This window comes from Clytia hemisphaerica, unplaced genomic scaffold (assembly GCF_902728285.1).
Source record: "Clytia hemisphaerica strain Z4C2 unplaced genomic scaffold, Clytia hemisphaerica genome assembly, whole genome shotgun sequence".
Taxonomy (NCBI): domain Eukaryota; kingdom Metazoa; phylum Cnidaria; class Hydrozoa; order Leptothecata; family Clytiidae; genus Clytia; species Clytia hemisphaerica.
The window spans coordinates 633,456-658,250 of NW_027104185.1; the positions used below are offsets into that span (position 1 = coordinate 633,456).

The 24,795-nt window shown below is 42.2% G+C and overlaps 2 protein-coding genes across 2 annotated transcripts; one reads left to right on the top strand and one right to left on the bottom strand.

The window, feature by feature from the left end:
- LOC136814887 (uncharacterized protein MCAP_0864-like) lies at positions 1-1,470 on the bottom strand. The gene has a single exon (XM_067071311.1). It carries the CDS (start codon positions 1,468-1,470, stop codon positions 1-3), a length of 1,470 nt encoding a protein of 489 aa, XP_066927412.1.
- A 12,228-nt stretch (positions 1,471-13,698) lies between these two features.
- On the top strand, positions 13,699-20,294 carry LOC136814888 (uncharacterized). Its single transcript, XM_067071313.1, has 3 exons — positions 13,699-15,346; positions 15,496-19,415; positions 19,932-20,294. Exons 1-3 carry the CDS (start codon positions 13,699-13,701, stop codon positions 20,292-20,294), a joined length of 5,931 nt encoding a protein of 1,976 aa, XP_066927414.1.
- The last annotated feature ends 4,501 nt before the right edge of the window (positions 20,295-24,795 follow it).

The following is a 24,795-nucleotide window of genomic DNA, read 5'->3' on the forward strand; positions in this document are numbered from 1 at the left end:
TCAGATTGAGGTATGGAAGGAAAAGGAAAATCCATACCTCTGAGTCCCGTTGTTCTTTGATGAGTCTTGATTTGATCCAGTTCGTTTGGATGAATCTTGATTGTTTGGACGTTTGTTATCGATCTTGTTGTCTTGAATGCTTGATTTCACTGTCAACTTCTGGTGTTGGATTTTCAGCTCATCTTCGAGGAAGGTACACAGTTTTGACCAAGTCTCCTCAGGTGTAAGAGTGACGTTTGATATCTGTGTTAACCATCTTGATAGCCTGGCATCACCAAGCAGGTTATAGACTTTGTTGATTGCACCACCGTAATACAGATAATTCTCGACGTGATGTTCCCTTGCCAAAGATGTAAGGTCCTTGATGAGGTTGACAATATTGGTCATTGATTCAATGATTGATCCAGTGTCTTTGGAGCGTTGAATGGAACTTGATGACGTCAGTTGGTTGATTTTTCTTTGGAGGATGAGCATGACGTTGCCATAGGCTTGATTCAGTCGATCCCAAATTTCGTCTATGTCATCTTGAGTTTTGACACAACTCAGGGCTGGTTCCTTCAGATAGTTATTCTTGAGTAAATCAGCAAGTAGATGTTTCGGAGTAGTTTTGAGATGTAGTTTTTCAAATTTTGACTTGAAGGTATATATATCGATACTATCTGAATATCCAGAAAATTTCTCAAGTTTAATGTTCAGGTTGGATTCAGAAAACAACTTTTGCTTATAGACTTGACGGTCATCGATTTCTTTGTTGAGATCTCTGATGTACACAGATTTTGATAAAGTCAAATGATCATACCGTTCCAATAGACGTTGGATTGCTTCTGTAGTAGTTTCATTGTTGGTTTCAGCTGAAGAGATGGATTCAAGACGTTTTGAAGTTTCATTGACTAAGTTGATATGTGATGATAGATTTGATTTCATGTCCATTAACTCCTCGTTGGAGCAGTCTTTTGGTTGGCGTGAGAACTGAGTAATAAGCTCCTCGATAGAATGTTTAGAATCTTTTATTGAGAATAGAAGTGATTTTTCCTTACGGTCAACAGCATCACTTTCCTGCTTTGCTTGTACCATTTGAAAATGACGTTTGGATCTGGTAGCATCCTTGATGTAATCCTTCATCACGTTGAGTGTCTCTAGGATGGTTGTTGTCAAGATTGGATCGGGGGTTTCAGTAACGAGAGTTTGTTCATTGGAACGAATGGATTTACGTAACTCGATTAACCTCTCGATGACGTCTTTGTAGTCAGCTCCAGGTTCGACAGGATTTTCGTCAATAGTGTCAGCTACCTCCTGGATAAGGACTTTGATGTTGATTGCAGATTGAGATGGCATCTCGTTGAATGTTGATCTTGTTGAGTAGATTTGAAATTCAGTTGAAGACTCCTTTGACGTGGCAACTTTCTCGACTAGCTGCCCAGTAGAGTTGAGTATTTTGTAATCGATCCGACGAAGATTACGTCTTGACATTCACGTAAATTGAGTAACGTGAACAAGTTGATAATAAATTGAGAGATTTGACTGATTCAGTTGAAATAAGTTGAATGAATTGAATTGATTGAAACGATTTGCTGCACGATCAGCGGTTGTTGAGATGGGTTCTGTTTGAATGTAGGTCCACGCACACACACAGACAAGAATTTGTAACGTTGATTGATATTGAGGTTCAAGTTCAAACTAAAAAATAAAATGAATGAAAATTCCTAAGTTTCTAATTAACAAAATAAATTGAGCCTTGAATTATAAATGTATTTGACAAGTAGAGCCTAACTTAACTTAACCTAAGGCCTGAACAGTCACTATGCAAAAAGAAACAAGAAAACAGAAAAAGTGCAAACAAGAAACAAGAAAAACCTACCAGCTGGCCAAGAATGTGTGCTGGAAATGTGAGCCAGTGAAAATACAAAGTTGAAATTGAAGAAATTCTGATTATTGTCATTTGTCATTAGTCATATTGATGTTGACTCTCTCATAGTCAACTTGTGACTGAGTAGCGAGTGAGAAAAAGTTGGCCTTTTTTATAATAAATTTGATACAAAAAACTAGTTTGACAAGATATAAAAACAATGAATATGTAACACTCTTGAGAAATCAAATGATAATTAAATAAAATGCGTGTGAAATAATTAATTACTAGATAATGACTAAATGACAAAATGATAATAACTGACAAAGTGTTTGAAATAATTGATAACATAGATAAATGACTTTAAACATAGAACAAAACAAACGACGCATGAAACACGAGAATGCACAAGAGAGAAAAGACGCTGAAAAAGAAAGCACTGGGAAAACAAAGGACGCTGGGGACAAAAAGACACTGACAAAAACGAGACACTGTAAATTGAACTATAAAATATTTTTGCTTTTTTAAATATACTAAAAATTTGATGAATCACATTACACGCGTTTACCCTGCCAAGCCAAACGCGGTGACTCAAACTTTCTTTCCTGGCCTTTTGAACCCTAGTCAAGCCTTACAACACACCCTGACCACTCGTTTTTGCTATGCTTTCACCGCGTTTACCCTGCCAAGCCAAACGCGGTGACTCAAACTTTCTTTCCTGGCCTTCTGAACCCTAGTCAAGCCTTACAACACAACCTGACGACTCGTTTTTGCTATGCTTTCACCGCGTTTACCCTGCCAAGCCAAACGCGGTGACTCAAACTTTCTTTCCTGGCCTTCTGAACCCTAGTCAAGCCTTACAACACACCCTGACCACTCGTTTTTACTATGCTTTCACCGCGTTTACCCTGCCAAGCCAAACGCGGTGACTCAAACTTTCTTTCCTGGCCTTCTGAACCCTAGTCAAGCCTTACAACACACCCTGACCACTCGTTTTTGCTATGCTTTCACCGCGTTTACCCTGCCAAGCCAAACGCGGTGACTCAAACTTTCTTTCCTGGCCTTCTGAACCCTAGTCAAGCCTTACAACACACCCTGACCACTCGTTTTTGCTATGCTTTCACCGCGTTTACCCTGCCAAGCCAAACGCGGTGACTCAAACTTTCTTTCCTGGCCTTCTGAACCCTAGTCAAGCCTTACAACACACCCTGACCACTCGTTTTTACTATGCTTTCACCGCGTTTACCCTGCCAAGCCAAACGCGGTGACTCAAACTTTCTTTCCTGGCCTTCTGAACCCTAGTCAAGCCTTACAACACACCCTGACCACTCGTTTTTGCTATGCTTTCACCGCGTTTACCCTGCCAAGCCAAACGCGGTGACTCAAACTTTCTTTCCTGGCCTTCTGAACCCTAGTCAAGCCTTACAACACACCCTGACCACTCGTTTTTGCTATGCTTTCACCGCGTTTACCCTGCCAAGCCAAACGCGGTGACTCAAACTTTCTTTCCTGGCCTTCTGAACCCTAGTCAAGCCTTACAACACACCCTGACCACTCGTTTTTGCTATGCTTTCACCGCGTTTACCCTGCCAAGCCAAACGCGGTGACTCAAACTTTCTTTCCTGGCCTTCTGAACCCTAGTCAAGCCTTACAACACACCGTGACCACTCGTTTTTGCTATGCTTTCACCGCGTTTACCCTGCCAAGCCAAACGCGGTGACTCAAACTTTCTTTCCTGGCCTTCTGAACCCTAGTCAAGCCTTACAACACACCCTGACCACTCGTTTTTGCTATGCTTTCACCGCGTTTACCCTGCCAAGCCAAACGCGGTGACTCAAACTTTCTTTCCTGGCCTTCTGAACCCTAGTCAAGCCTTACAACACACCCTGACCACTCGTTTTTGCTATGCTTTCACCGCGTTTACCCTGCCAAGCCAAACGCGGTGACTCAAACTTTCTTTCCTGGCCTTCTGAACCCTAGTCAAGCCTTACAACACACCCTGACCACTTGTTTTTGCTATGCTTTCACCGCGTTTACCCTGCCAAGCCAAACGCGGTGACTCAAACTTTCTTTCCTGGCCTTCTGAACCCTAGTCAAGCCTTACAACACACCCTGACCACTCGTTTTTGCTATGCTTTCACCGCGTTTACCCTGCCAAGCCAAACGCGGTGACTCAAACTTTCTTTCCTGGCCTTCTGAACCCTAGTCAAGCCTTACAACACACCCTGACCACTCGTTTTTACTATGCTTTCACCGCGTTTACCCTGCCAAGCCAAACGCGGTGACTCAAACTTTCTTTCCTGGCCTTCTGAACCCTAGTCAAGCCTTACAACACACCCTGACCACTCGTTTTTGCTATGCTTTCACCGCGTTTACCCTGCCAAGCCAAACGCGGTGACTCAAACTTTCTTTACTGGCCTAGTCAAGCCTTACAACACACCCTGACCACTCGTTTTTGCTATGCTTTCACCGCGTTTACCCTGCCAAGCCAAACGCGGTGACTCAAACTTTCTTTCCTGGCCTTCTGAACCCTAGTCAAGCCTTACAACACACCCTGACCACTCGTTTTTGCTATGCTTTCACCGTGTTTACCCTGCCAAGCCAAACGCGGTGACTCAAACTTTCTTTCCTGGCCTTCTGAACCCTAGTCAAGCCTTACAACACACCCTGACCACTCGTTTTTGCTATGCTTTCACCGCGTTTACCCTGCCAAGCCAAACGCGGTGACTCAAACTTTCTTTCCTGGCCTTCTGAACCCTAGTCAAGCCTTACAACACACCCTGACCACTCGTTTTTGCTATGCTTTCACCGCGTTTACCCTGCCAAGCCAAACGCGGTGACTCAAACTTTCTTTCCTGGCCTTCTGAACCCTAGTCAAGCCTTACAACACACCCTGACCACTCGTTTTTACTATGCTTTCACCGCGTTTACCCTGCCAAGCCAAACGCGGTGACTCAAACTTTCTTTCCTGGCCTTCTGAACCCTAGTCAAGCCTTACAACACACCCTGACCACTCGTTTTTGCTATGCTTTCACCGCGTTTACCCTGCCAAGCCAAACGCGGTGACTCAAACTTTCTTTCCTGGCCTTCTGAACCCTAGTCAAGCCTTACAACACAACCTGACGACTTGTTTTTGCTATGCTTTCACCGCGTTTACCCTGCCAAGCCAAACGCGGTGACTCAAACTTTCTTTCCTGGCCTTCTGAACCCTAGTCAAGCCTTACAACACACCCTGACCACTCGTTTTTACTATGCTTTCACCGCGTTTACCCTGCCAAGCCAAACGCGGTGACTCAAACTTTCTTTCCTGGCCTTCTGAACCCTAGTCAAGCCTTACAACACACCCTGACCACTCGTTTTTGCTATGCTTTCACCGCGTTTACCCTGCCAAGCCAAACGCGGTGACTCAAACTTTCTTTCCTGGCCTTCTGAACCCTAGTCAAGCCTTACAACACACCGTGACCACTCGTTTTTGCTATGCTTTCACCGCGTTTACCCTGCCAAGCCAAACGCGGTGACTCAAACTTTCTTTCCTGGCCTTCTGAACCCTAGTCAAGCCTTACAACACACCCTGACCACTCGTTTTTACTATGCTTTCACCGCGTTTACCCTGCCAAGCCAAACGCGGTGACTCAAACTTTCTTTCCTGGCCTTCTGAACCCTAGTCAAGCCTTACAACACACCCTGACCACTCGTTTTTGCTATGCTTTCACCGCGTTTACCCTGCCAAGCCAAACGCGGTGACTCAAACTTTCTTTCCTGGCCTTCTGAACCCTAGTCAAGCCTTACAACACACCCTGACCACTCGTTTTTGCTATGCTTTCACCGCGTTTACCCTGCCAAGCCAAACGCGGTGACTCAAACTTTCTTTCCTGGCCTTCTGAACCCTAGTCAAGCCTTACAACACACCCTGACCACTCGTTTTTGCTATGCTTTCACCGCGTTTACCCTGCCAAGCCAAACGCGGTGACTCAAACTTTCTTTCCTGGCCTTCTGAACCCTAGTCAAGCCTTACAACACACCGTGACCACTCGTTTTTGCTATGCTTTCACCGCGTTTACCCTGCCAAGCCAAACGCGGTGACTCAAACTTTCTTTCCTGGCCTTCTGAACCCTAGTCAAGCCTTACAACACACCCTGACCACTCGTTTTTGCTATGCTTTCACCGCGTTTACCCTGCCAAGCCAAACGCGGTGACTCAAACTTTCTTTCCTGGCCTTCTGAACCCTAGTCAAGCTTTACAACACACCCTGACCACTCGTTTTTGCTATGCTTTCACCGCGTTTACCCTGCCAAGCCAAACGCGGTGACTCAAACTTTCTTTCCTGGCCTTCTGAACCCTAGTCAAGCCTTACAACACACCCTGACCACTCGTTTTTACTATGCTTTCACCGCGTTTACCCTGCCAAGCCAAACGCGGTGACTCAAACTTTCTTTCCTGGCCTTCTGAACCCTAGTCAAGCCTTACAACACACCCTGACCACTCGTTTTTACTATGCTTTCACCGCCTTTACCCTGCCAAGCCAAACGCGGTGACTCAAACTTTCTTTCCTGGCCTTCTGAACCCTAGCCAAATTTGATTGTAACCTTTGCTTTTTACTTCATAACAACTGAACTCAGATGTTGTCGATCATGATTTGCTTTTTTTCTGATTTTTAAGCTTTAGATCTTTTAATTGCAAATGCATTAGCCTGGAATGGAACACTGATCTTTTTCTTCAAAGTCATTATTTATATATGTTCCATATAGCGGAAGTTCGAGTGAACGTTTTATTAAAACCTGTCAATCAATTATTTAGTCATTTAACATTGTAGCTCATAACATTTGAGTGAACAGTGACAGGCAATAAACGCAGGCGATAAACGCCTATACAAGTTCCTCTGTAAGTGGATGTATAATATTTACTTGTGGTTATTTTCCAATAAGAAAGAGAGTTTATTTATTTTTCAAAAAGAAAAAGAATTTAGGCTCATCCCTCGACTTGTTCTTTCTATTTTTCACGTATCATTTTTGTTTCAATATTTTGAGATATAAATTTAATTTAAGAAAATATTTTGTTGGTGTTAACCTTTGACGCGCCTTATGTTGCAAAACTATATCATCTTGGCTTTCAATAAATTAGCTTTCGCTTCGGTCAAAGTGAAATTCTCGCTCAGTAATGGAAAACTTTTTCGCTTAGAAAAACTAATTTTTTTCGCTTAGATAAAAGTAAATTTTCTCGCTTTGATAAACTCACTTTTTCCGCTTTATAAACTCACTTTTTCTGCTTAGATAAACTAACTTTTTTGTTTAGATAAACTCATTTTTTCCGCTTAGATAATAACATTTTTTTTGCTTTGATAGATTCACATTTTTCGCTTAGATAAACTCATTTATTTTCGCTTAGATAAACTCATTTTTTTCGCTTAGATAAACTCATTTTTTCGCTTGGATAAACTCATTTTTTTCGCGAAGATAAAAACTTTTTTTCGCTTAGATAGATTCACATTTTTTCGCTTAGATAAACTCATTTTTTTTCGCTTAGATAAACTCATTTTTTTCGCTTTGATAAACTCACTTTTTTTCGCTTTGATAAATTCACATTTTCTCGCATAGATAAACTCATTTTTAAACTCACTTTCTTTTCGCTTAGATAAACTGACTATTTCATCGCTTTAATAAACTTACATTTTTCGCACTGCTTTTTTTCGCTTTAACAATTTTTTTCATTGGCAGGCTTGTTCTCTGGTCGGTAGAGATTCACCATGGTGAATTTGAGCTCTGGCGAACGCCGTGCTGCCCGGCAATCGTCCTTACGGGAAGGTCTTGTGCTGTAATAAGTCCAGACCGACTTAAGGCAAAATCTAATCGGACGCTGTGTCTTCAATTTTGGTGCTATGTCTTAGATATTTTGCAGGCTTGTTTTCCATTTAACAGAGATGCCTCACTGAGAGTTTGACCGGCTGAAAACACCGTACAACCCGGCAATCGTCCTTACGGGAAGGTCCTGCAGCGCACCTTTCGCGGCCCGTAGCTGGGTGACCGGTGACGGTGGAGTGATAAGATTTGGCATGCTTTCCTCCTCCGATATGTTTGATGTCTCCAGAAAGTTTCAAGCCGTGAGACCTACCCAGTCCGGCGCTAGGAGAGGAGGCATTTACGGTCCCGTAGCGCCCTTCTGTCAACTTTTCAGGACTTTGGACGTATGTTTTCAGAATCTACACCCAAAAAAATATGAAATATCAAAACCTTTAAAATTTCAAAGGTAACCCTGACCCGATTCGAACTGGGGATCCCCAGTGCGTGAACCCGATACTGTGAAAAGCACAGGTCGAAATCATATATCGACGCTGTGCCGACGAATCGAGATTCTATTCAGCGCGCAATCAACGAAGACAAAAGTAACCATGACGACCATCCAAGATCTTGGATGAAGTTCAAAGTTGATATTTTTATTCCCGTCGTTGAAAACACAACTGAAAAAAGTCATCAATGCTTTTTAAAAAGAGTCAGTGATAGAGAATCGTAACATAAAGTCTGTCTATTATTTCGATTCAATTAAAGTGACATTTCCATAATTAATAGTTGAGTAATTACTGATATACATTTGGGGATCATGTAAAAGATTTCTTTCGAAAGAAACTCACTTCAGGTTTCTGGGGAATTCGTAAATAGTAAACCAAACCCTGAGTAAACTACATACTGATACAGTCTGCTAGACATTAATAAGGTAATATTTGCAATATTTGCTCTTCATCTTTGATTCATTCTACAGTGATTAGATTTACATGTGCGCGATAAAATTTCTACTATTGGTCTTCAGAGGTTAATTCTTTGAAAACTTAACCTCTGATACTCAGGGTATGAACCCAATGCCTTATACCACTGGGCCAACTTCAAGCCTTGCGCTGGCGAAATTTCTCAGGGGTGTCATTCCTTCGCATGGTTTCTGCCCCCCCCCCCTTAAAATAAGGGAGCAAAAAAATTGCCTTTTAAAAGAGGGGGGATTTTTGTCATTTTTTTTAAATAAGGGGATTCTTTATCAAGGGCTGCAAGAATCTATCAAAACAAGAAAAAAGGGGGGACTAAAATATAACTTTAGTTTTATTGATAATCATTTTCTTTGTCAAGTGAATTTTCGCCATGTTAAGTTGTGAATGTAAAATATATTTGAAAAATTGAATAAAAAGCTTTTCGGCTTACGCCATCATCAGTTATCATACAAGTAAAAAGAAAGTAACAAATTTATTGAAAAAATTGGAAAAAAAAAAAAAAAAAAAAAATGTGAGTAATTAAAAGCAATAAAAAATTTAAGTGACGATAAAATATATTACAGTATAGGGAATTATTAAAAAGCTATAAATATCATTAAGTCTCACGTGACTCCATTTCTGAAAAGCATAAGGCTACGAGTTTCTATTTGGTTATTCAAACTAGGTCCTTTGGTAGCAATAAAGAATGCCTCCAAGATTTTTCTTTGTGTTGAGAATTTTGACGCGTTGAAGATTGATTTCCAAACAAAAGAGTGACCTGGGTTGTTGAGTAGGTGTTTAGCGGGCTCTGATTTATGATTGGGGTTCCCATGTTCAGTCCATCTGACTTCAACATTACGATTCGTTTCCTCGTGCTGATTTCCCCAAGCCATTCATTGCTAGTGTGATAAAAACCTTTGAAGATAAACAATCAACACAACCTCAACCGAGTCAAACTAACCAAACTGAAGTACCAGCTAAACTAAAGCTCTCCTTTGAAATACCGTACTGCGAAGAAAACGAGAAATTGTCTAAATATTTCCTCACCAAATTCAATAATTTCACTGACAATCGCTATAAACTTTCAATATTTTGGAAAACAAGGAAGGTAAATACTTTGTTCACGTTAAAGGATAAAAATCCACATCCCTCCTGCAAAATTTATGAGGGTTTATGTGATTGTGGAGAGAATTATATCGGGGAAACGAATCGTAATGTTGAAGTCAGATGGACTGAACATGGGAACCCCAATCATAAATCAGAACCCGCTAAACACCTACTCAACAACCCAGGTCACTCTTTTGTTTGGAAATCAATCTTCAACGCGTCAAAATTCTCAACACAAAGAAAAATCTTGGAGGCATTCTTTATTGCTACCAAAGGACCTAGTTTGAATAACCAAATAGAAACTCGTAGCCTTATGCTTTTCAGAAATGGAGTCACGTGAGACTTAATGATATTTATAGCTTTTTAATAATTCCCTATACTGTAATATATTTTATCGTCACTTAAATTTTTTATTGCTTTTAATTACTCACATTTTTTTTCCAATTTTTTCAATAAATTTGTTACTTTCTTTTTACTTGTATGATAACTGATGATGGCGTAAGCCGAAAAGCTTTTTATTCAATTTTTCAAATATATTTTACATTCACATTTTCTTTGTCTAATAATATCTTCTTTCCCGTTTCCGTGCTCACAATCTCATGCCCTTTATTTTGCAGACCATACTATATTGAAAGTTATGTGTATTGTAAAACATGTTGTGTTATTACTGACTTTGACGCACGCTCCACCAAAGGAGCTTTCCTTTGTGTTTAATTGCTGCTGAACTGACGTCATTTTCCCAAATGACCTGCGGAATTTTGTTTATATTTAAAATGAATAGTTTATTTGATACACGTATTAATTCCCAAATGACTTACAAGAATTTGTTTGTAATTTATCTAGTCATTAGGGATTTCTAGCTTATCTAGAAATCCCTCCTATTTCTTTTCTATGATTGTATTCCCTAATGACATTGTTAGATATTTTGACATGTTGATATGCTATAAAAGCTGTGGAAATTTTCATTTAATCAGAGAAGGTTGTGAGGGTAGCTCACGCCACATTTTGAAACGGTTTTTTAACAGAAGAAACTTATATCAAATCATTGAACAACCTCACAACACTCATTCTCTACATAAAGATTTCAAAATTAGTAGCTGCATAATGATGAAAGAAGAATGCTGCTTTCTTGTTAAAGAGTAAGATCATATTTTCTTATTCTTGGTTGGTTCGAGTCAAGCCACGTTACCTTGGTCCAGACCGCTGCTTGCACGTCGGGACAACTGCTTCGACTCTTGGTTTGGAAGGAGATCTGGTTGTTGGATCAACGGAGATTGCTGGCTGGTGGATCGAGGGGATTGCTGGCTGGTGGATCGAGGGGATTGCTGGCTGGTGGATTGAGGTGATTGCTGGTTTGGTCAACGGAGATTGGTTGGATTTGAGTCAAGCCACGCTACCTTGGTACAGACCGCTGCTTGCACGTCGGTACAACTGCTTTGATTCTATCTGCAAAGACTTCGATTGCAACAGTAAGACTCTATCTACATCCAAATTCCTTTGAAGTCTGCTTCAAGTTTTGCGACTGAGGACAACCTGGTGTTTCCAGTTCGAGTCAAGCCACGCTACCTTGGTACAGACCGCTGCTTGCACGTCGGTACAACTGCTTCGACTCCATCTGCAAAGACTTCGATTGCAACAGTAAGACTCTATCTACATCCAAATTTCTTTGAAGTCTACTTCAAGTTTTGCGACTGAGGACAACCTGGTGTTTTCATTTTGAGTCAAGCCACGCTACCTTGGTACAGACCGCTGCTTGCACGTCGGTACAACTGCTTCGACTCCAACTGCAAAAAACTCAACTACTTCGACGCTGTCTATCAAACGTCACGTCGTCGACTCAACTGAGCTTTGTTGGTAAGGCTCTGTTCACACTTTCAACTTTGTTTTGTGAAGTGTTCAACTCATCTGCTTCGACGCTGTCTATCAAAAGTAACGTCGTCAACATCAACTGAGCTTCGTTGGTAAGGCTCTGTTCACACTTTCAACTTGTTTTGTGAAGTGTTCAACTCAACTGCTTCGACGCTGTCTATCAAACGTCACGTCGTCAACTCAACTGCTTCGACGCTGTCTATCAAAAGTCACGTCGTCAAATCAACTGCTTCGACGCTGTCTATCCACGTCACGTCGTCAACTCAACTGAGCTTCGTTGGTAAGGCTCTTTTCACACTTTAACTTTGTTTGTGAAGTGTTCAACTCATCTGCTTCGACGCTGTCTATCAAACGTCACGTCGTCAACTCAACTGCTTCGACGCTGTCTATCAAACGTCACGTCGTCAACCTCAACTGAGCTTCATTGGTAAGGCTCTTTTCACACTTTAACTTTGTTTCGTGAAGTGTTCATCTGCTTCGACGCTGTCTATCACACGTCACGTCGTCAAATCAACTGCTTCGACGCTGTCTATCAAAAGTCACGTCGTCAAATCAACTGCTTCGACGCTGTCTATCAAAAGTCACGTCGTCAAATCTACTGCTTCGACGCTGTCTGTCAAACGTCACGTCGTCAACCTCAACTGAGCTTCATTGGTAAGGCTCTGTTCACACTTTCAACTTTGTTTGTGAAGTGTTCAACTCATCTGCTTCGACGCTGTCTATCAAAAGTCACGTCGTCAACATCAACTGAGCTTCGTTGGTAAGGCTCTTTTCACACTTTAACTTTGTTTGTGAAGTGTTCAACTCATCTGCTTCGACGCTGTCTGTCAAACGTCACGTCGTCAACTCAACTGCTTCGACGCTGTCTGTCAAAGTCACGTCTTCAACTCTACTGCTTCGACGCTGTCTGTCAAACGTCACGTCGTCAACCTCAACTGAGCTTCATTGGTAAGGCTCTGTTCACACTTTCAACTTTGTTTTGTGAAGTGTTCAACTCATCTGCTTCGACGCTGTCTATCAAAAGTCACGTCGTCAACATCAACTGAGCTTCGTTGGTAAGGCTCTTTTCACACTTTAACTTTGTTTGTGAAGTGTTCAACTCATCTGCTTCGACGCTGTCTGTCAAACGTCACGTCGTCAACTCAACTGCTTCGACGCTGTCTGTCAAAAGTCACGTCGTCAACTCTACTGCTTCGACGCTGTCTATCAAACGTCACGTCGTCAACCTCAACTGAGCTTCATTGGTAAGGCTCTGTTCACACTTTCAACTTACTTTGTGAAGTGTTCAACTCAACTGCTTCGGCGCTGTCTATCAAAAGTCACGTCGTCAACTCTACTGCTTCGACGCTGTCTATCAAAAGTCACGTCGTCAACTCAACTGCTTCGACGCTGTCTATCAAACGTCACGTCGTCAACCTCAACTGAGCTTCATTGGTAAGGCTCTTTTCACACTTTCAACTTTGTTTTGTGAAGTGTCCAACTCAACTGCTTCGACGCTGTCTGTCACACGTCACGTCGTCAACTCTACTGCTTCGACGCTGTCTGTCACACGTCACGTCGTCAACTCTACTGCTTCGACGCTGTCTGTCACACGTCACGTCGTCAACTCTACTGCTTCGACGCTGTCTGTCACACGTCACGTCGTCAACTCAACTGAGCTTCATTGGTAAGGCTCTTTTCACACTTTCAACTTTGTTTTGTGAAGTGTCCAACTCAACTGCTTCGACGCTGTCTGTCAAACGTCACGTCGTCAACTCAACTGCTTCGACGCTGTCTGTCACACGTCACGTCGTCAACTCTACTGCTTCGACGCTGTCTGTCACACGTCACGTCGTCAACTCTACTGCTTCGACGCTGTCTATCAAATGTCACGTCGTCAACCTCACCAGAGAGCTTGTTGGTTAGGCTCTATTCACACCTCAACTTCGAGCTGTCAAGTCAACAACTGGAAACAATCTGGTGTTTTCAGTTCGAGTCAAGCTAACGTTACCTTGGTACAGACCGCTGCTTGCACGTCGGTACAACTGCTTCGACTCTAGCTGTCAAGTCAACACATCAACAGAGAGCTTGTTGGTCAGGCTCCATTCACATTTTCAACTTCGATCGTCGCTGACAAAATCAACTGCTCACATTCAACCACCAAACGATGTCTGTCACTAGTGAAACTGGAGACCAGATGTCTGTGGATCTGAAGATATCGAGTCTTCGCAGAAAACGAGGAGGAAAGAAAGGTTCAATAACCAAACGAATCAACTTGATTGAGGAAATCATGAAGATGAATGGCAGTCGTACCAGAATTCGCTCATTGTACGACTCGATGATTCTTGTTTTGGAAGAAGCTCACGTCATCAACCAAAAACTTGAAGATCTTGGTGATGATACAGAAGGATGGATGGATGACATGAAGTTTCAAACCGACAACATCAAATCAAAGATCGATGATTATCTTGAACTGCTAAAAGATAATCCCCCTTCGGAAGCTGGTGGATCAGATTGGCTACTTGGGAAATTCCTCCGAATGGACGAAGCACAAAAGGAAATCACCAAGGAGCTTGAAAATTTGGCTCCAATCACAACACAACCGGCAAGCACACTAAACGTATCTGCACCTGGATTTCAACCCAATCCAACATTGCCACTAACAACTATGGTTAATCCATTCGTGACTACCATAGCTCCTACTTGCACAACATTTTCCAATGCATTCGACAAATCGACGTATGTTCAACCACAACGTAGCAGAGTGGATCCATCACCTTTTCAGATTATCAGCACCCCAAAAGAACATGCGCCAAAGGATGCAGTACCGAAGAATCAAACAATTACAGATCACTCATCTATACCATTCAACTCTAACAAGGTCGATTCATGGATAGATGAGCTCGACATCAACAAACCACCGTATCAACTGGCTGGTAGCAAAATGGAAGATACACTCGCCACATGGTTTGTACAACAAGGTCTACCAAGGATCAGAATACCATGGTTTGATGGCACTCCATCAAGCTACGTAGAATTCGTAACCAGTTTTAGAGATCTTGTCCACAACCAAGGATATTTGACCACGCTTCAGAAATGCATCTATCTACATCAAGCTGTACGAGGGGAAGTCAAGAGGTCGATCCAAGGCTTCAGAAATGACCATGAAGGCTACGTCCTCGCACTCAGAAGAATAAAGTACATGTTTGGTCAACGATCAAGAATTGCAGAGTCCGTCATCACAAAGATTGTCGACTATAAACCAATTGGCAACAGAGATCAAACTTCGCTCACCGAGTTCTACTACACACTAAGTGATTGCTTGGTGACGCTACGAAAACTAAACTATGTTTCCGACCTATACAGCACAGACATACTCCGACAAGCCTGCACCAAACTTCCGCAGTACCTGCTACATAAATGGGCTGATTATTGTCTTACCCTGAGAAGATCCTGTGAACCAAATCTCACCCACTTGGAAGCCTGGCTTCAAGAAAGGATTCTTGCATCCAAAGACTCTTATCTACCAAGAAAGAATGACGATAGAAAGGATCACAGGGACCACAAAGATCATAGAGATTCAAGAAATGGACAAGGACAAGGGAAGCAAAATCAATCACATGACAATGGCCATCGATCAATTGGTCTGGCAAAATTGGAGATGGAAAACCAACAGGACAACAAGGAACAAAAACAAAATCCAAAGACAACAAGTCAAGCAACAAATGCTACTTATGCAAGGATGAGCATCAAATTCACAAATGTCCAAAATACGTATCACTGGATCAACCAGAACGCTTTGAAATGGCAAAGAAGTTGAATCTTTGCTACAACTGCTTGAAGAAGGATCACTTTACTTCAAAATGCAAATCAAAGAACAATTGTTTTAACGCTGGTTGCGATGAACGTCATCATACCACGCTACATGAATACTTCACTGAACATGTAAAAGAATCATTCTCAGGAAACACTCAAGTTGTTGAACCATCTGGTACAGTGTATCTATCGGTCGTTCCAGTAAAGCTTCAAGGACTGGATTCTTCGTCTATCACTACCTACGCACTTTTGGACACAGGTAGTCAAAGCACTTTGGTCAGAGATGACTTCGCCAAGAAACTCAAACTGAAGAAAAAAGACAAGAAGATCACCATAACAACAATCAATGACATTGGAACAAAAACTAAAGTCAAAGAAACGTCAATGCGTGTCGAAAACAAAGATGGAATTGGTGTCAACATCGACCACTGCTATATTGTACCAAAATCAAGCTTTCACATGCCAAAGCAGCGATATCCTTCGACAATGATGAAAAAGATGAAGGAGGAGAAAGGCATAAAACTACACAACGCTCTTTATGAAGAAATTGGAATTCTCATAGGAGCAAACGTTCCATCCGTCCACATACCCTTGGAAGTCAAGGAAGGAGAAAATTCCGAACCACTGGCTATCAAAACAATCTTTGGATGGACCCTCTTCGGTGCCAGTGGACAACCAGAGACGGTATCAATGAACAGAATTGTTATCGAACCAGAAGCTGATCTCCATCACTGTGTACAAAGAATATGGGATCAAGACTTTATTACAAACCCATCAGACCGTGACGAAGCCCTATCGATAGAGGATAAACGGTGTCACGAAAAGCTGGAATCGGAAACTGTTCTCGCTGATGGAAAGTATCAAGTACCAATGCTTTGGAAGAAAGATGTAACACTTTCAAACAACCGTACTGTGGCCGAGAAAAGATTCCACCAACTTCAAAACAAGCTGAGAAGAGAACCAAACCTTCGAAAGCTTTACGACCAAAGTATGACCAAATATCTTGAGATTGGTTATGCAAGAAAGATGACGTCAGAAGAGGCAGCTACCGCACACCCAAGAACATGGTATCTACCGCATTATGGCGTCTTCAACCCAAACAAACCAGGCAAAATTCGTCTTGTGTTTGATGCAGCTGCAAAGTTTCAAGGAACAAGCTTAAACGATGCTCTATACACTGGACCAGACCTGCTTAACAATATGCTTGGAGTACTGATGAGATTCAGAACACACCACTTTGCATTTTCCGCAGACATTGAAGGAATGTTCAATCAAGTGAAAGTCAACCAAGAGGACACACAATCATTGAGGTTCCTTTGGAAAGAAGATATTGACTCACCTGATCAACCAGACACCTACCAAATGTTGGTTCATATCATGGGTGCAACATGCTCACCAACGTGTGCCAATTATGCTCTAAAAAGATGTGCAAGGGATCACTTAGGAGACTTCGACCCAAGCACCATTGAAACAATCTTACGATCGTTCTATGTGGATGACCTATTAAAATCTACAGAAAACATCGAAACTGGTCAACAACTTATCAAAGAAGTTATCGACATCACAAAGCTGGGCGGAAATCGCTTAACCAAATTCGTTAGCAACGACCCAGAACTACTCAAGAATGTACCAGAAGAATTGATATCACCTTCAGTAAACATTCAGATGGAAGATGGACAAAATCATTCTACTAAAGCACTTGGCATCACTTGGAATACCAAAGAAGATGTGCTAACATTCCTGCCAAACATTGTGAACGCTTCTTCAACCAAGAGGGGAATCCTTAGCGTTGTTAGCTCACTGTATGACCCACTGGGGTTTCTTTCACCTTTCACCACTACTGCAAAGATGATACTGCAAGATGTATGGAAAAATGGCACAAATTGGGATGAACCAGTCAACTACGAAATTCAAAGAAAGTGGAACAAATGGCAATCTGGCCTATCCACTATCGACATGTTCAAGTTGGAGAGATGCTACAACATTCCAATATCATCCAAGATTCAACTACATATCTTTGGCGATGCATCAGAAAACGCCTATGGTGCAGTTGCTTATCTCAGAACAACCACAGAACCGATCAACGTTAGCTTTGTATCAGCCAAAGGAAGAGTTGCACCAACAAAACAAGTTCCTCTACCAAGATTGGAATTAAGTGCAGCAACAATTGCAGTACGATTATACAGATTAATCATCAAAGAAATTGACTTGCCAATCGAGGACAGTCATTTTTGGAGTGACTCGACACTGACCCTCCAATACATAACAAATGAAAGGAATCGTTTCAAGACCTTCGTAGCAAACAGAGTCTCAGAAATTCGAGAAGTGACACAACCTACACAATGGCATCACGTTAATGGTGAAGAAAATCCTGGTGACATTACCACAAGAGGAGTCTTCAGCGTAAAAGAACTACTTCAGGGAAACAAAAAACGAAGTTGGCTCAAAGGACCATCATTCTTAATGGCAGACGAATCAACTTGGAAGGACAAGAAAATTGAAGAAATCGACCCTGGTGATACCGAAATCAGAAAAACCTTCATTTCAATGATTAGACAGGACAATTCAACCTGGTTACCTTACACAGATTACTCAAACTTTAACAAGATTGTACGTTACATGGCTTGGGTTCTTCGTTATACCCGTAACCTTCGAGCAGAAGCTAAAAGGAAACGTGAGAATTCCAAGAAGAAACGTGACAAAGGAAAACCTTACCTAACACCAGAAGAAATCAAAGCTGCAACAATTATCGTCATCAAGGATGTTCAGCTATCAGAATTCGATGGAGAAATTGATGACCTTACAAAGAAACAGGAAGTTGAAAAGGAGAGCAAACTCTATCAATTCAAACCATTCCTGGACAAAAATGGCATCTTGAGAATCGGCGGTAGACTTACGAATGCCCCTGTCTCATTTGAAGCAAAACATCAAATTGTTATCCCCAAAGGACATGTTGCGTCACTTATTGCTGAGAAATATCACAAAGAGAATGGTCACAGTGGTGTAAATCAAACCTTATCTGAAGTTAGACAGAAATATTGGATATTATGTGGAAGGCAAGTAATCAAAACAGTCATCAAAGCATGCGTGGAATGTCAAAGATTTAAAAACAAACCTGAGATTCCAATGATGGCTGACTTACCTAACAGCAGAATGCAACTCAACCAACCACCATTCACCAATACTGGTGTGGATTTCTTTGGACCAATTCTCGTTAAACAAGGTCGCAAACGTCTGAAGCGCTGGGTTTCACTATTTACATGCATGACGGTCCGATGCGTCCATCTTGAAGTTGTAGAAAGTATGGAAACTGACGATTTTTTAAACGCACTCCAACGCTTCATCAGTCGCAGACAGAAACCAAGGAAGCTGCTCTCGGATTGTGGCTCAAACTTTAAAGGTGCGGTAAACGAGCTCAAAGAAGAACTAAGAAAATTGAACCAGCACAAGATTGGGGAATTTTGTTCACTCAGGGAGATTGAATGGCAATTCAACCCTCCATCGGCGCCACACATGGGTGGAGCCTGGGAACGACTAGTTCGAACCGTCAAAACAAGCATGAAATTCACCTTGAAGAATCTAATATTAACCGAATTTCAACTTATGACATTCATAACTGAAGTGGAAAATATCGTGAACAGTCGTCCACTAACTCCAATCAGTGAAGATCCTAAAGACTTAGAGGCACTAACACCGAACCACCTGCTAAAAGGATTCAACAACGCAGAAGTCCTACTCAATACAGACAAAGATTTGGACATCACAAAATGCTATCGCAAACGATGGAAGCACATTCAGATGTGCTTAGAACACTTCTGGAATAGATGGAGATCTGAATATCTCCCAACACTGACAACAAGAGGCAAATGGGTCGAAGAAAGGAGAAACCTGCAAGTTGGTGATATGGTCCTCCTGCACACGGATGCACCAAGAGGACAATGGCCACTCGGTATTATTGTGGAAACAATACCCGGACGAGACAATCGAATTCGAATGGCGTATGTAAAGACGAATGCTGGTACATACCTCCGACCCGCTTCGAAGATTTACAGACTTGAACTTCCCAACGTTCGTTAAGGGGAGGGGTATATTGTAAAACATGTTGTGTTATTACTGACTTTGACGCACGCTCCACCAAAGGAGCTTTCCTTTGTGTTTAATTGCTGCTGAACTGACGTCATTTTCCCAAATGACCTGCGGAATTTTGTTTATATTTAAAATGAATAGTTTATTTGATACACGTATTAATTCCCAAATGACTTACAAGAATTTGTTTGTAATTTATCTAGTCATTAGGGATTTCTAGCTTATCTAGAAATCCCTCCTATTTCTTTTCTATGATTGTATTCCCTAATGACATTGTTAGATATTTTGACATGTTGATATGCTATAAAAGCTGTGGAAATTTTCATTTAATCAGAGAAGGTTGTGAGGGTAGCTCACGCCACATTTTGAAACGGTTTTTTAACAGAAGAAACTTATATCAAATCATTGAACAACCTCACAACACTCATTCTCTACATAAAGATTTCAAAATTAGTAGCTGCATAATGATGAAAGAAGAATGCTGCTTTCTTGTTAAAGAGTAAGATCATATTTTCTTATTCTTGGTTGGTTCGAGTCAAGCCACGTTACCTTGGTCCAGACCGCTGCTTGCACGTCGGGACAACTGCTTCGACTCTTGGTTTGGAAGGAGATCTGGTTGTTGGATCAACGGAGATTGCTGGCTGGTGGATCGAGGGGATTGCTGGCTGGTGGATCGAGGGGATTGCTGGCTGGTGGATTGAGGTGATTGCTGGTTTGGTCAACGGAGATTGGTTGGATTTGAGTCAAGCCACGCTACCTTGGTACAGACCGCTGCTTGCACGTCGGTACAACTGCTTTGATTCTATCTGCAAAGACTTCGATTGCAACAGTAAGACTCTATCTACATCCAAATTCCTTTGAAGTCTGCTTCAAGTTTTGCGACTGAGGACAACCTGGTGTTTCCAGTTCGAGTCAAGCCACGCTACCTTGGTACAGACCGCTGCTTGCACGTCGGTACAACTGCTTCGACTCCATCTGCAAAGACTTCGATTGCAACAGTAAGACTCTATCTACATCCAAATTTCTTTGAAGTCTACTTCAAGTTTTGCGACTGAGGACAACCTGGTGTTTTCATTTTGAGTCAAGCCACGCTACCTTGGTACAGACCGCTGCTTGCACGTCGGTACAACTGCTTCGACTCCAACTGCAAAAAACTCAACTACTTCGACGCTGTCTATCAAACGTCACGTCGTCGACTCAACTGAGCTTTGTTGGTAAGGCTCTGTTCACACTTTCAACTTTGTTTTGTGAAGTGTTCAACTCATCTGCTTCGACGCTGTCTATCAAAAGTAACGTCGTCAACATCAACTGAGCTTCGTTGGTAAGGCTCTGTTCACACTTTCAACTTGTTTTGTGAAGTGTTCAACTCAACTGCTTCGACGCTGTCTATCAAACGTCACGTCGTCAACTCAACTGCTTCGACGCTGTCTATCAAAAGTCACGTCGTCAAATCAACTGCTTCGACGCTGTCTATCCACGTCACGTCGTCAACTCAACTGAGCTTCGTTGGTAAGGCTCTTTTCACACTTTAACTTTGTTTGTGAAGTGTTCAACTCATCTGCTTCGACGCTGTCTATCAAACGTCACGTCGTCAACTCAACTGCTTCGACGCTGTCTATCAAACGTCACGTCGTCAACCTCAACTGAGCTTCATTGGTAAGGCTCTTTTCACACTTTAACTTTGTTTCGTGAAGTGTTCATCTGCTTCGACGCTGTCTATCACACGTCACGTCGTCAAATCAACTGCTTCGACGCTGTCTATCAAAAGTCACGTCGTCAAATCAACTGCTTCGACGCTGTCTATCAAAAGTCACGTCGTCAAATCTACTGCTTCGACGCTGTCTGTCAAACGTCACGTCGTCAACCTCAACTGAGCTTCATTGGTAAGGCTCTGTTCACACTTTCAACTTTGTTTGTGAAGTGTTCAACTCATCTGCTTCGACGCTGTCTATCAAAGTCACGTCGTCAACATCAACTGAGCTTCGTTGGTAAGGCTCTTTTCACACTTTAACTTTGTTTGTGAAGTGTTCAACTCATCTGCTTCGACGCTGTCTGTCAAACGTCACGTCGTCAACTCAACTGCTTCGACGCTGTCTGTCAAACGTCACGTCGTCAACCTCAACTGAGCTTCATTGGTAAGGCTCTGTTCACACTTTCAACTTTGTTTTGTGAAGTGTTCAACTCATCTGCTTCGACGCTGTCTATCAAAAGTCACGTCGTCAACATCAACTGAGCTTCGTTGGTAAGGCTCTTTTCACACTTTAACTTTGTTTGTGAAGTGTTCAACTCATCTGCTTCGACGCTGTCTGTCAAACGTCACGTCGTCAACTCAACTGCTTCGACGCTGTCTGTCAAAAGTCACGTCGTCAACTCTACTGCTTCGACGCTGTCTATCAAACGTCACGTCGTCAACCTCAACTGAGCTTCATTGGTAAGGCTCTGTTCACACTTTCAACTTACTTTGTGAAGTGTTCAACTCAACTGCTTCGGCGCTGTCTATCAAAAGTCACGTCGTCAACTCTACTGCTTCGACGCTGTCTATCAAAAGTCACGTCGTCAACTCAACTGCTTCGACGCTGTCTATCAAACGTCACGTCGTCAACCTCAACTGAGCTTCATTGGTAAGGCTCTTTTCACACTTTCAACTTTGTTTTGTGAAGTGTCCAACTCAACTGCTTCGACGCTGTCTGTCACACGTCACGTCGTCAACTCTACTGCTTCGACGCTGTCTGTCACACGTCACGTCGTCAACTCTACTGCTTCGACGCTGTCTGTCACACGTCACGTCGTCAACTCTACTGCTTCGACGCTGTCTGTCACACGTCACGTCGTCAACTCAACTGAGCTTCATTGGTAAGGCTCTTTTCACACTTTCAACTTTGTTTTGTGAAGTGTCCAACTCAACTGCTTCGACGCTGTCTGTCAAACGTCACGTCGTCAACTCAACTGCTTCGACGCTGTCTGTCACACGTCACGTCGTCAACTCTACTGCTTCGACGCTGTCTGTCACACGTCACGTCGTCAACTCTACTGCTTCGACGCTGTCTATCAAATGTCACGTCGTCAACCTCACCAGAGAGCTTGTTGGTTAGGCTCTATTCACACCTCAACTTCGAGCTGTCAAGTCAACAACTGGAAACAATCTGGTGTTTTCAGTTCGAGTCAAGCTAACGTTACCTTGGTACAGACCGCTGCTTGCACGTCGGTACAACTGCTTCGACTCTAGCTGTCAAGTCAACACATCAACAGAGAGCTTGTTGGTCAGGCTCCATTCACATTTTCAACTTCGATCGTCGCTGACAAAATCAACTGCTCACATTCAACCACCAAACGATGTCTGTCACTAGTGAAACTGGAGACCAGATGTCTGTGGATCTGAAGATATCGAGTCTTCGCAGAAAACGAGGAGGAAAGAAAGGTTCAATAACCAAACGAATCAACTTGATTGAGGAAATCATGAAGATGAATGGCAGTCGTACCAGAATTCGCTCATTGTACGACTCGATGATTCTTGTTTTGGAAGAAGCTCACGTCATCAACCAAAAACTTGAAGATCTTGGTGATGATACAGAAGGATGGATGGATGACATGAAGTTTCAAACCGACAACATCAAATCAAAGATCGATGATTATCTTGAACTGCTAAAAGATAATCCCCCTTCGGAAGCTGGTGGATCAGATTGGCTACTTGGGAAATTCCTCCGAATGGACGAAGCACAAAAGGAAATCACCAAGGAGCTTGAAAATTTGGCTCCAATCACAACACAACCGGCAAGCACACTAAACGTATCTGCACCTGGATTTCAACCCAATCCAACATTGCCACTAACAACTATGGTTAATCCATTCGTGACTACCATAGCTCCTACTTGCACAACATTTTCCAATGCATTCGACAAATCGACGTATGTTCAACCACAACGTAGCAGAGTGGATCCATCACCTTTTCAGATTATCAGCACCCCAAAAGAACATGCGCCAAAGGATGCAGTACCGAAGAATCAAACAATTACAGATCACTCATCTATACCATTCAACTCTAACAAGGTCGATTCATGGATAGATGAGCTCGACATCAACAAACCACCGTATCAACTGGCTGGTAGCAAAATGGAAGATACACTTTCCACATGGTTTGTACAACAAGGTCTACCAAGGATCAGAATACCATGGTTTGATGGCACTCCATCAAGCTACGTAGAATTCGTAACCAGTTTTAGAGATCTTGTCCACAACCAAGGATATTTGACCACGCTTCAGAAATGCATCTATCTACATCAAGCTGTACGAGGGGAAGTCAAGAGGTCGATCCAAGGCTTCAGAAATGACCATGAAGGCTACGTCCTCGCACTCAGAAGAATAAAGTACATGTTTGGTCAACGATCAAGAATTGCAGAGTCCGTCATCACAAAGATTGTCGACTATAAACCAATTGGCAACAGAGATCAAACTTCGCTCACCGAGTTCTACTACACACTAAGTGATTGCTTGGTGACGCTACGAAAACTAAACTATGTTTCCGACCTATACAGCACAGACATACTCCGACAAGCCTGCACCAAACTTCCGCAGTACCTGCTACATAAATGGGCTGATTATTGTCTTACCCTGAGAAGATCCTGTGAACCAAATCTCACCCACTTGGAAGCCTGGCTTCAAGAAAGGATTCTTGCATCCAAAGACTCTTATCTACCAAGAAAGAATGACGATAGAAAGGATCACAGGGACCACAAAGATCATAGAGATTCAAGAAATGGACAAGGACAAGGGAAGCAAAATCAATCACATGACAATGGCCATCGATCGAATTGGTCTGGCAAAATTGGAGATGGAAAACCAACAGGACAACAAGGAACAAAAACAAAATCCAAAGACAACAAGTCAAGCAACAAATGCTACTTATGCAAGGATGAGCATCAAATTCACAAATGTCCAAAATACGTATCACTGGATCAACCAGAACGCTTTGAAATGGCAAAGAAGTTGAATCTTTGCTACAACTGCTTGAAGAAGGATCACTTTACTTCAAAATGCAAATCAAAGAACAATTGTTTTAACGCTGGTTGCGATGAACGTCATCATACCACGCTACATGAATACTTCACTGAACATGTAAAAGAATCATTCTCAGGAAACACTCAAGTTGTTGAACCATCTGGTACAGTGTATCTATCGGTCGTTCCAGTAAAGCTTCAAGGACTGGATTCTTCGTCTATCACTACCTACGCACTTTTGGACACAGGTAGTCAAAGCACTTTGGTCAGAGATGACGTCGCCAAGAAACTCAAACTGAAGAAAAAGACAAGAAGATCACCATAACAACAATCAATGACATTGGGACAAAAACTAAAGTCAAAGAAAC